Raw genomic sequence first — 12,814 nt, forward strand, 5'->3', positions numbered from 1 at the left:
CTCCGCTGGAACCTTGGTTTCGTGAGTCTGGTTTTGTCATTAAACTTGTTCAAATACCTATTATCATTGGTCTCCATTAATCCAACCTCCACACTGAGGTACTCAAGGGCTAACTCAGTTTCAGATCCACTGTGCACACCATGTCCTGTCCACCTCCCTCCTCTCGTCAGCTCCTGAGTCCTCTCTCCTTACTAACAGTGTAAGTGCAGGGCAGTCGGTGTTGGGGTGTGGGGGTCATGCTTCAGAAATGGTTCACTGCTTAATGTGCCTGATCTATTAGTTAAACTGGATCAAAGGGGAGTCTGAACGGTAACAATGGAATGTGGGCGTCCTTCACTGCTGGGCTGAGTCCAGGCACCTGCAGGGTAGGGCAACAGCTGCCTTGAAGCTCTGTTCTGGCTTCACAGAAACTTGGGCTGTGGAAGGAAGGTCTTTGTCATACCCGACAACTGGGACCAGGGATGCACCATCTGGGACAAACACTGGGGAGACTGTGGGTCTAGCACGTGGCTGTTTTAACCCATTCATTCACATAAGAACACAGATCCCTGAGCATCAGGCTTGGCAGTCTGAGCCGCCCACTGCAGGTGAACACAGGAGCCTGGTCTCTGTGGGAGTCTGTGTGGTGCTTGTGGATGGACTTAGTGTATATATTATTAATCGAAGCCACACAATCTCATAAATAAACTACATTAGTTTTCCCTATATGTGGGATATAGCCAACAGAATACGGTTATGTGTAGACACGTGTACACATGTGTACAGTATAGGAAGATCACCTAAATATCGGGGATGCGGCCGGACTGAATGCAGGCAATGGACTTGAGTTATGAAGCAGGATATAAAGTTAATTGTTTTCTAGTTATAAATCTGTCATAGATTTCTCCTTCTTTTCTCTTTTCTTTCATTTTTTTCATATAGGTGCTGAATGGCTTAAAACAACCATGTGCTAGACCCACAGTCTCCTAGTGTTTGTCCCAGATGGTGTACCCTGGTCCCAGCTGTTGTGTTGACAAAGACCTTGCTTCCACAGCCTAAGTTTCTGTGAAGCCAGAACAGAGCTTCAATGCAGCTGTCTGCTTACCCTGCAGGTGAACATGGCTGTTTCTTTCTTCTGAGCTTCCCCTCGACCCAAGAATGGATAAGGAAAATGTGGTACATTTACACAATGGAGTACTACACAGCTGAAAAAAATAACGACATCTTGAATTTTGCAGGCAAATGGATGGAGCTAGAAAACAGCATTTTGAGTGAGGCAACCCAGACCCAGAAAGACAATTATCATATGTACTCACCAATAAGTGGTTTTCAAATATAAAGCAAAGAAAACCAGCCCACAAATCACAATCCCAGAGAACCTAGACAACAATGAGGATCCTAAGAGAGACGTACATAGCTCTAATCTACATGGGAAGTAGAAAAAGACAAGATCTCTTGAGTAAATTGGGAGCATGGGAACCTTGGGAGAGGGTTGGGTTGAAAGGGAGGGGAGAGGCAGGAAGGGGAGTAAAGGAAACTGTAGAACTCAATAAAACTAAATAATAAAAAGAGAGAGAAAGACCTAGGTTTATTGAATGAGGACAAAGTCCCAAGTCCTCAGAAGTGGCTTTCAGGTTCTGAGAGCATAAAGGTGTGGTTTGGTTGGGAAGTATAAAAAGCTGCTGGTGGTTTCAATCTTGCTCTCTCTTTCAGGTTCATCCTGAGAGGATGGTCCGGATCTCACTGCGCTGCTCCCAGGCTCTGCTTTCCTATTATGCTGCCGCGGACCGTCCCTCTCGGAGACCACCACCCACGGGGGACCAAGGTGAAGGATAGGATAGTCAGGATACGATGCAAGGGAAATGACAGACAGACACACTGTGTAGTGAAAATCTGCTGCAACTTTACTTCTGTAAAGCTTCAGTTTTTGTACAAAACAGATCAAAGAACTTGGCAGGTGCATTACATCACCCCACTCAGGGTTCCAGACATAAATCAAGATTAAGCATAACCAAAATAGAGCTTCTTCTACGTGCTCCTTTCTACGTGTTCCCCCTTCCGTGCTCAAGATGTTGGCAAGGACTTTTAGTTTTGTTTTGTCTTTTAGAATTCTGTCTCACACCATTATTTACTTTCTACCGTGGGAGACTAGTTCTCAGGGTCCTGTGTTTAGCTTTCCATCTATATAGTTTTTATTCTTTGCTCCATATCCCCTAATAGTTTTCTCATTTTCTCATGATAGTTCCTATACCAATATATTAAAACTCAATAATTTCCTTTCTTTCCTTCTTACTATAAAGACACCAGGGCTTCTGAGATCTAGCTAATCTTTTCATAAAGGGGAATTTTCTCTAAATCTCCTTTTCTCTCTAAATCTGATTCACTATGACGATTCCCTCGTAACATATCAACTTTAGCCATTTCTGTTTCATAAATAATAAAGTTTCCCAGGCTCATGTGGCATGGGGCATACTTCAGTTCCTCAAGGACTGCTTTAATGAACGGTGGAGCCGAGCCAAGGACGTACTTTGATCTCTTAGTAAGCGGTCAGCTATAAACAAGAAAATTAAGAAATACAGAGAAAGATCAAGCAAGGTGTTAGGAGGGCTCGCTCTCAAGGCTATCTCCAGATACGAGATTTGCCTAGGGCATCAGGTCCTCTCTGGACTGCTGATTGCCAGGGGGACCACCTGGGGCTTCGCTCCAAGAAGCTCTAACCCCAATCCTTCAGCAGGCAAAAGCCAGTGCAGAGGCATTTTGTCACTACACGGCAGTCACTGCTGTGGACGTGGCATTATGCCACAGCTGTGTCCTGGCATCCTGCCCCCTCCAGCGCTTTTCATTGCTTCAGGCTACACGGACAACAATGGCGTTCAAGCCCTTTGAGCCCTGAGTACAGACAGTGGAGCAAGTAGAAGGAGCTGGAGCTCTGGGTACTCACAGGAGCACAGACAGAATATCCAAACCTGCCTTCAGAACCTGCTCCACTTCTACAACCAGAGTCAGGGCGGTGAGTGACTTCTGGTCGGAGATCAAGAACCCATAGGGCCCCATGAAAGTCCCGAATCTCTCCTGATCCCAGTTCGAGATTCCGCAGGAGGCTGTGGGTGTCTGAGTTTTGCTTTAGATTTGGGGACTGTTCCTGCGCATGGGCGGTATCCGGTTGGCCACTTTCAACTCTGCTTGGATTCCTATCTCCAGACACAAATGATGAACTCACAGTTCTCATTTTGAGGAGTCCAAGAATAAGAAAATAAAAATGTACATTCCAAAAATAAGAATGTAGAAATAAAGAAATATAAAGTTATGAGTCTAGGGGAACAGACTGTCAGCAGCTTTCTCAGCAGATCAAGGATCAGTCATTCACAGTGAGCTATTTTCTCGGGTGCTTGGGAAGCCTCCATTAGCCTAGGTCATTTCATTTTACAACTGGCTGTTCATTCTATTTACAAGGCCGGAGTTTCTCTCTGCACAATGAGAGTAGTGTCCTGGCCATCCTTGATGAACTGAGTTCACCCTTAGGAGACAGAGATGCATGACCTCTGGGTTAGGCACTGTCTCTGTTATGAAAACTGGCACCATCATAGGGGAGGCAGGGGCTTCAGTATACACTGCCTGGAGGAACCAGGAGAGACAGTGACCACGGTGCAAACACCTGGTTAGACTAATGGGCTCCGAGAATGGAGGCTGTAAAGTATGGCAGTCTGTGTCTGAGTTTTACCTTGAGAGAGTGTGAAGAACTTTCTGCTATCTTCTAAGTTCCCAGCCTAAGAACCAATCGACTCTAATTTATTAACCTCCTGGTATTACTAGCAGTCCCTTTTCTAATTAATTGCTAAAGACACAGCTTTCTTGCAATAAGTGACTTTCATTGTAATCTACTCTGAAACATATTCCATGATAGCTGCCTACTTATCCATTGACATTAGAACCCACTCCCCTCTTAGGGTCTACTTTGACTGACCTACTACTTTGATCAGGGCAAGATCATAAAAATTCCTTTGTTCAGACCTAACACTTGGTGACCCTACTATAAAAGGTGGGTTCAAAAACTAGCCTTTTGCCACAGCCTAACAAGCACCATCCCTGGCTGTGGTCTCAGCTAGCTGATAAGCTTCTGTGCCCCTCGGTGTTGTTGTTGTTGTTTTTTAATTTTTAAGCTTGCTTTTGGTTTTCCTAGGATCTGGTTTCTGGAATAAAGTTTGCTTCTAGTTTATATTAGACTTGGGGATGTTCTCATCTTTGCGCGACCCCCCTGGACCCAACAATTGGAAACCTAGTTACTAGAGAAACCAATAGTTACACAGAGGTTCCAAGTACAACAGTTTGCAGGAATCGCATCTACACCCTTCATAGGTTCCTGTACGTACTGAAGACCATGTCTTAGACACAGGCTAGTGAGTAAGGGGTGGGGAGACTCTGCGGGATGGAGCAGGAAGCTGGGTGGGAAGTACCCTGTAAATGTATCTTACTGCCCTTCCCCGTGTCTCCCCTGCCTTCACCTGGGAACTTGGGACCAGAAAGAGGGTCGGTGTCTCACTGCTGGCCTCCCCCAGGCTCGCACTCGCTGCGGTATTTCTACACCGCTGTGTCCCGGCCCGGCCTCGGGGAGCCCCGGTTCATTGCGGTCGGCTACGTGGACGACAGGCAGTTCGTGAGCTACGACAGCGACGCAGAGACTCCGAGGATGGAGCCGCGCGCGCCGTGGGTGGAGCGGGAGGGGCCGGAGTATTGGGAGAAGGAGACGCGGAAAGCCAGGAACACGGGGAAGAACTTCAAATTGAACCTCAAGACCCTGCTTGGCTACTACAATCAGAGTGACGACGGTGAGTGACTGCGGCCCCGATCACAGACACGGCCCCTCCATCTCCCCTGAACAGGCTTGGGTCATCTTCAGCCGCTGAGCCATAATTTCATCAAAACACCTGCCCAGACTCTCAGACAGGAAAGACCCAGATTTGGGTCAGGTTTAGGTTGCACATTTGATTCTGAAATGTCGGGTTGTGGACAGCGGGCAGGGTGGCCGCAAGGTGGCGCTAACCACTGTGTCCCCACCAGAACCTCACACTCTGCAGTGGATGTATGGCTGTGACATGGGTCCAGATAAAAGCCTGCTCCGTGGGTACTGTCAGGAGGCCTACGATGGCCGGGATTATATCTCCCTGAACGAGGACCTGCGCTCCTGGACCGCAAATGACGCGGTCTCTCAGATCTCTAAGCTCAAGTCAGAGATTGTGAACGAGGCCGACCACCAGAGAGCATACCTGCAGGGCCCCTGCATAGACTGGCTCCATAGATACCTGGAATTGGGGAACGCGACCCTGCTGCGCTCAGGTACCTGGAGACCAATCCTTGCTTTTCCTCGGTAGTGTGGGAGAAAGGCTTGGGGCATCCTCAGAGGAAGAACACTGTCCAGCAGGCACCGGGCTGAGGAATAAGGACAGGGAGACTCCAGGCTGCTTTTCCCATTGGGAGACTAACCCTTTTAGAGCAGGTCAGCCTTGAAGATGGCCCTGGACCACAGGAGCTTTTTCTCTCAGGCCTCCTTCTGTGGTCACCTTCGGTGTCTCTGGAGTCTGACTCCAGCTTTTCTGAGTCTCCTGGCCCTCACTCAGATCAGCACCAGAATCTCTTCCCCTCCATCAGTCTGCAGAGCCCTGAAGCCTCCTACCCCAAACTGTCACTCACATCTTAGAGCATCCCGAAGAGCACATGACCCCGGGGCCTGAGCTCTAGCTGGGGTCTACTAATATCAGGACACCCTAATCCCACCCCAGTTCCCCTGTCCATTCCCAGACTGGTCACATGAACACTGCTGAGTCCCCAGAAGTTGGCAAGATGTCTCATCTTCACAACTCTTTTCCTCAGACCCCCCAAAGGCACATGTGGCCCATCATCCTGGGTCTAAAGGTGATGTCACCCTGAGGTGCTGGGCCCGGGGCTTCTACCCTGCTGACATCACCCTGATCTGGAGGAGGGAGGAGGAGGAACAGACTCAGGACATGGAGCTGGTGGAGACCAGACCTTCTGGGGATGGAACCTTCCAGAAGTGGGCATCTCTGGTGGTGCCTTCTGGGGAGGAGCACAAATACACATGCCATGTGTACCATGAGGGGCTGGCTGAGCCTCTCACCCTGAGATGGGGTAAGGAGGGAGAGGGTGCAGAGCTGGAGTCAGGGAAAGCTGGAGCCTTCTGCAGACCCTGAGCAGGGTCAGGGATGAGAGCTGGGGTCATGACCCTCACCTTCCCTTCCCAGAGCCTCCTCAGTCCACGGTCCCCATCATGGCAGTCATTGCTGTTCTGGTTCTCCTTGGAGCTGTGATCATTGACACTGTGGTGGCTGTTGTGAGGAAGAGGAGGAGAAACACAGGTAGGAAATGACAGAGTCTGAGTTCTCTCTCAGCCCCTTTTAGAAGTGTCTCTGCCTCATTAATGGGAAACACATCCACACCCCTCATTGCTGCTGTCTCTAACCTGGGTCTGCTGTCGGTTCTGGAAACATTCTTGGGTTGGAGTCTTTCTGGTTTCTCACAGCTTTTCTTCTCACAGGTGGAAAAGGAGGGGACTATGCTCATGTTTCACGTAAGTTTGTGGAGCACTTGTCCAGATAGCTTCCCCTTGGGTTACCATTAGAGGGATTCTGGGCCAGGGTTCAGGGAGACAATGTTATAGACAGGGCTCCCTTCAGTGGAAAGAGTCAGGACAAAATTCCGTGTCCTCAGAAATGGCTTTCGGGTATGAAAACTGAAGGAAGGTGGAGGTTGGGTTGGGAGGTTTTGGTTTCACTTCTTGCTGTGTTGTTGTGTCAGGTGATTCCTGCTCCCATTGACTCCAAGAGAACAGCCTGAAAGGCTCTGTGAAGACAGTTACAAACTAACGACTATTCTTTGGCTCCCCCAAACCCTAAAGATGGGCATCCCTGTGCTACTATTGCTTACTGCTGCCCAGGGCTCCGCCCAGATACAGACAGGTGAGTACTTGGTCCGGTCTGGTCCGGAGGGTTGTAGTCTCAGTGCCGAGGGTGGCGGGGTTCGCACCCCGGAAGCCGCTTTGCCCAGCCGGACCCTCCACCCTGCTCCCTGTTTCCATCCCGGCCCACGCACCTGTCAGGGTCCCGAAATGAGGGTCGGGGTCTCACCGCCCGCCGCCCCCAGGCTCACACTCGCTGCGGTATTTCTACACCGCCATTTCCCGGCCCGGCCTCGGGGAGCCCCGGTTCATTGTCGTGGGATACGTGGACGACATGCAGTTCATGAGCTTCGACAGCGACGCGGAGACTCCGAGGGCCAAGCCTAGCTTACCGTGGGCAGAACAGATGGGGTCGGAATACTGGGAGGACCAGACGCTGAAATTCAAGAAGGACACACAGAATTTTCGAAAGTGCCTTCAGAACATGCTCCACCGCTACAAACAGAGTCAGGACGGTGAGGTCAAGGCCCTTCATGGCCCCACAGATGGGCCCGACTCAACCCTAATCCTAGTGTTTGAGATTCTGTAGGAGGCTGTGGGTGTCTTGACTTTTGCCTTAGGTTTGGGGACTGTTTCTTCGGGTGGGCAGTATCGGTGTGGGCCCGACTGAGTACAGGACGGGGCGGGCCAGGTTCTCACACTATCCAGAACATGCATGGCTGCTACGTGGGACCAGATGGGTGTTTTCAGCGTGGACACTATCAGCATGCCTATGATGGCCGTGATTACATCACCCTGAATGAGGACCTGCGCTCCTGGACCGCAGCAGATAAAGTGGCGCAGAGCACTCAACGGGAGTGGGAGGAGGCTGGTGTGGCAGAGGAATACAAGGCTTACCTGAAGGGCACATGCGTGGAAACACTCCATAGATTACTGGAAGAAAACTCTTTAACCCTCAGGTAAGTGGTGGGTAGAATAATCCTCCTTCTGCACCCTTGCTGGGACTGTTCTCTCCTAATCAGGAAAGAAAAAGGAACAGCTAGAATAGAATATTCTTTCTCTCCTGCTCAGGATGGAGCAAGCCTTCTGGTTTTCTTGAGTCAGTATCATAGGGTGGCTCTCCCCTGGGCTCACCCTTCTTCCAGGGCAGTTCAGGGTCTGTTTCAGGATAAAGTGGGAAGGTGCCTGGAATGACCAGCAGCAGCCCCAGTGAGCTATGGCCTCTCTCAGGCCTGATTCCCTCCTGACTCCAGTGACACCGAGTCTCTGAGTCTTAGCCAGTCAGGAGCAGGAGTTCCTTTCTCAACAGGTGGTGAGATACCAGACTCTTTGACCCAAATCCTAGAGATTCCCAAAGAAAAGATGATCTACATGGCTTCAGGGCATTCTGCCCCTATCTGCACCCAGCTTTTCTGTCCCTTTCCAGGATTGATCACATAGGTTTCTGGAGTCCCCAGGAAGAATGCAAAATGCCTGAGCTTTCCAACTCTTTCCCTCAGACCCTCCAGAGACACATGTGACCCATCATCCCGGATCTAAAGGTGATGTCACCCTGAGATGCTGGGCCCTGAGCTTCTACCCTGCTGACATCACCCTGACCTGGAGGAGGGAGGAGGAGGAACAGACTCAGGACATGGAGCTGGTGGAGACCAGACCTTCTGGGGATGGAACTTTCCAGAAGTGGGCAGCTCTGGTGGTGCCTTCTGGAGAAGAGCAGAGATACACATGCCATGTGTACCATGAGGGGCTGCCTGAGCCCCTCACTCTGAAATGGGGTAAGGAGGGAGTGGGTGCAGAGCTGGTGTCAGAGAAAGCAGGAACCTTCTCATTCTCTGAGCAGGGTCAGGGATGAGAGCTGGGTCATGGCCCTCACCTTCCCTTCCTGTCCTTCCCTTCCTAGAGCCTCCTCAGTCCACGGTCCTCATCATGGCAGTCATTGCTGGTCCGGTTCTCCTTGGAGCTGTGGTCATTGGAGCTGTGGTGGCTGTGGTGATGAAGAGGAGGAGAAACACAGGTAGGAAAGGGCAGGGTCTGAGTTCTCTCTCAGCCCCTTTTAGAAGTGTCTCTGCCTTATTAATGGGAAACACATCCACACCCCTCATTGCTCCAGTCTCTAACCTGGGTCTGCTGTCAGTTCTGGAAACTTCCTAGGGTCAGGGACTTCCCTAATCTCTCACAGCTTTTCTTCTCACAGGTGGAACAGAAGGGAACTATGCTCCGGCTCCAGATAATTGTGGGATGCAGGATTGTTCCTGAGACCCTTGGAATGTATTTGGAGCTGGTGGACAGCTCAGCCAGCCCCTAATTCCTCCAGCCACATCCTTTCAGTCTCCTGAATGTGCCTTGTCCTTTCTTCTTCTGCAGGCAGGGGCAGTGCTCCGAGCCCTGTCTTATCTCTGGAGGCTTGAAAAGGTGACACCCTAGGCTGTTGGGAACTGTGAATTTACTTTTTTTTTTTTTCCTTTTTCTTTGTTGACATTTTGAGATAAGGTTCCTCCGTAGCTTTGGAACCAGTCCTAAGACTTGCCAGGTAGCCCAGAATGGCCTTGAACTCACAATTCTGCCTCCTAAGTGCTGGGTTTAAAGGCAAGTGCCACCACCAGCAGACTGGAAACTGTGAACTTTCTAAATAAACTTTATATTCAATAACATGAGTTTTTCAAAACTAATACTTTGTTTAAACATCAAAATTTTAGGGTGCTGGAGAGATGGCTCAGCAGTTAAGAGCATTGCCTGCTCTTCCAAAGGTCCTGAGTTCAATTCCCGGCAACCACATGGTGGCTCACAACCATCTGTAAAAGAGGTCTGGTGCCCTCTTCTGGCCTGCAGACAGACACACAGACAGAACATTGTATACATAATAAATAAATATTAAAAAAAAAAAGAAAATAGCTGAGACTCCTTCCGACTCACAAGATGCTGAAGTAACATTGGATTTAGTTTGGGTTTTCACGGGTTCAGCTCTGCCCTTAAAGAGGTGAGATTAATTCCTCCTCTGGGTTGTTCAGGACTTACTGTCTCCTGATGGAGGGATAATTGGGGATGGGCTGTGATCTGGGTTTGAATACTGAGCATATTACACTCCTGTCCCCACCCCTATGGCTGTCTCTAAGCAAGTTATCTGTTGTGCCAAGAGACCGAGGGGGCTGGAGAGATGGTTCAGAGGTTAAGAGCACTGGCTGCTTTTCCCTGGGTCCTGAGTTCAATCTCCAGCAATTACATTACATCCATCTGTAATGGATGTAATTACATCTGTAATCCCATCTGTAATGGGATCTGGTGCCCTCTTCTGGCCGGCAGGCAGACATGCAGACAGAGCAATTGTATACAAAAAAAAAAAAAAAGCAAGACCTAGGTAAGTAGGGACAATCCAGGAGACAGCCAGCAGGAACCTGATCCCTTTCCAGCTGCTCATGTGACCCCAGCTCTCCTGAAGCCTTGAGACAACACAGCAAGATGACAACTGAACTGTGACCTGGGAGAGGTCATGAGCCAGGGTCTCTTGTGGTCTCACACTGTAGGAAGTAATGAATGATTGGTATCTCCAGACAACCAGACACGGAGCTTGGCTGGTCTGGTAAGGGCAACAGATAATTGAGAAGTGGAATTCTCCCACAACCCTCCCAACCCTCCTGAGGAGTTCGAGGACTCTGAGCTGAAGCCCCAGCTTTCAAAGATCAAAGACGGGAAATTATCGGGCCTTGCCATTCGTCCTAAACTATTCACTTCTCCAGCTCCTAACCTGGGTCAGTCTCCTAACCCGATACTGATGACAACTTGGCGGCTCTCACTCCCCATTGAGTGGCGGGATCCCGGAGAACCAACCACCGGTTATAAAGTTCACGCAGACCGCGGAACTCAGAGTCGCCCCAGATCTGAGATGGGGGCGATGGCTCCGCGCACGCTGCTCCTGCTGCTGGCGGCCGCCCTGGTCCCGACCCAGACCCGCGCGGGTGAGTGCGGGGTCGGGAGGGAACCGGGCTCTGCGGGGAGGGCGGGGCGGCACCGGGGAAGCCGCGTCCCCGCGTGGCCCAGCCGGACCCTCCCGCCTCTTCTCCACCCGCGTCCCGAGCCCCGCGCCCTGCTCCCCTCCCCTCCCGGCCCGCGCCCCTGCCAGGAGTCCCGGGAGGAAGTCGGGGTCTCACCGCACGCCGCCCCCAGGCTCGCACTCGCTACGGTATTTCTACACCATCGTGTCCCGGCCCGGCCTCGGGGAGCCCTGGTTCATCTCCATCTGCTACGTGGACGACACGCAGTTCGTGCGCTACGACAGCGACGCGGAGACTCCAAGGATGGAGCCGCGGGAGCCGTGGGTGGGGCAGGAGGGGCCGGAGTATTGGGAGGAGGAGACACGGAAAGCCTAGAATACCCAGCAGACTATTCAGAGGGAACCTGCAGGTCCTGTCTGCACTACAGTCATAGCTATGAAGTTGAGTGACCACGGGTGACCTCAGAGTCGCCTAAGGCCTCAGTCGCAAGGATCCCATGTCCCAGGTTCTGCTCAAGACTGGAACTGATTTCCTATTCAGAATAGAGGAGGCCCTGGGTGGGTGGGGCCGTGAGACTGGGTTGACCTGGGGATGGACCAGGCTCTTACACCATCCAGGTGATGTCTGGCGGTGATGTGGATTCTATCCTCCTCTGTGGATATGACCGATTCGGGTGTGGCGGCCAGGATTACCTCTCCTTGAACGAGGAGCTCCTAAAACGTGGATATCTGCGGACAAGGCTGTGCAGATCACAAGTCTAGAGTTGGAGCAGAGAGATACAGGGCCTACCTGCTTGGCGAGTGCGTGGAAACCCTCCGCAGATACCTGGAGAACAGGGATGCGACTGTGCGGGCAGGTGCGAGGGACCAAGGGCAGCTCTTCACTCTGCTCTCGGGGTGGGGCTCAGTCCTGAGGGTAAAGAAACCCCGGAGCTGTTTAATTTTTAAAAAACTTTATTACAGAAAATTTAAAAGACAAACAGCAAAACTAAATAAAACACACACTCCAAAATTAAACAGAACATGTCTGTACCTCTCAGTGAAGTTCTATACAACTTCCATGAACAGCCATTCTGAACCAGTTTTGTTCATTGCGGATCTTACACGTTCACTATCAAATGTATTTTGATGCACTTATTCAGCATCAGCACAAAAAGCACCTATGACAAATTCCGTGTAGGCCCATATTTGTACACGGATGGCCACCCAAATCCCAGGCCATTGTTTGCATCTGCCACACAGGAGGTGGTCACCTCCCTAACAATGGGTCAGGGTATGCTAATGCTGTTCTGTTCCTTCATTGCAATTCGGAAGATGCCTGGGATAGAGATGCTAATTTGGCCTACATGACAGAATTGGCAGACAGAGCTGGAAGATGAAGAGAGTTGACAAAATGGGCATAGAGAGGTGTGGTCAAAGGTGTGGACATAACCAGAGACATTCGCCTGGTTACCTAAGAAAGAGAATGCTAATGAATCCCCCCCCCCCCCAGTTTATGTTTTGGTATATAAGGCTGTTTGGAGAATAAACGAGAGAAATTTTTAGGATGTGAACTCAGGATTTCATGAGGGATCACTGAGAATCTCCCTCCCAATAAAGCCTTGTGAGTTGTATCTTTAATCCCATGCTTTCCCTCTGGTCCTGGAAAAATAATTTAGGCTCTGGGCTGGCACCAACCCCGACAATTTAGAACTAGAAAATAATTATACTTATATCCTGTTTCCTAATTCAAGCCCATTACCTACATCTAGTCCTTCCTCATTCCCTGTATTTGGCCTTGCTTGTTGGCTTTTTTATGACTTTATACTGTAACCGCTTGTACATTTGTTTACATACATACAATGATGGCTAAATCCCACTTATTAGAAAAACTATGTGATCTTTTGGGGGTGTCTTTTTTCTTTTTTTTTTTTAGTTTTGCTTGTTTTGGATTGGGT

General features: G+C 50.2%; 1 protein-coding gene and 1 long non-coding RNA gene across 13 annotated transcripts in view; one reads left to right on the forward strand and one right to left on the reverse strand.

Moving 5' to 3' along the window:
* The window catches only part of LOC126494402 (H-2 class I histocompatibility antigen, D-37 alpha chain-like), a 154,198-nt gene that overhangs the window by 14,881 nt on the left and 126,503 nt on the right, over nucleotides 1–12,814 (forward strand). For 2 of the 11 annotated variants that reach the window (XM_050131760.1, XM_050131765.1), the window contains exons 2-6: nucleotides 922–1,091; nucleotides 1,693–4,805; nucleotides 5,038–5,313; nucleotides 5,848–6,123; nucleotides 8,790–8,903. In XM_050131760.1, the coding sequence (XP_049987717.1) occupies nucleotides 4,406–4,805; nucleotides 5,038–5,313; nucleotides 5,848–6,123; nucleotides 8,790–8,903 (1,066 nt within the window). In that variant the 5' untranslated portion in view covers nucleotides 922–1,091; nucleotides 1,693–4,405. The other 9 variants (XM_050131759.1, XM_050131756.1, XM_050131768.1 and 6 more) reach the window with 9 other exon arrangements.
* LOC126494409 (uncharacterized) overlaps nucleotides 6,175–12,814 on the reverse strand; it is a 28,298-nt gene continuing 21,658 nt past the window's right edge. Inside the window, exons 3-8 of one of the 2 annotated variants that reach the window (XR_007590001.1) lie at nucleotides 11,704–11,787; nucleotides 11,487–11,618; nucleotides 8,763–8,873; nucleotides 7,787–7,903; nucleotides 6,455–7,325; nucleotides 6,175–6,320 (exon numbers count right to left, since the gene is read on the reverse strand). This is a non-coding gene — a long non-coding RNA (uncharacterized lncRNA). The other variant, XR_007590002.1, reaches the window with a different exon arrangement.

Source organism: Alexandromys fortis, unplaced genomic scaffold, assembly GCF_014885135.2.
Source record: "Alexandromys fortis isolate MF-2015 unplaced genomic scaffold, M_Fortis_MF-2015_v1.1 scaffold_390, whole genome shotgun sequence".
NCBI lineage: Eukaryota > Metazoa > Chordata > Mammalia > Rodentia > Cricetidae > Alexandromys > Alexandromys fortis.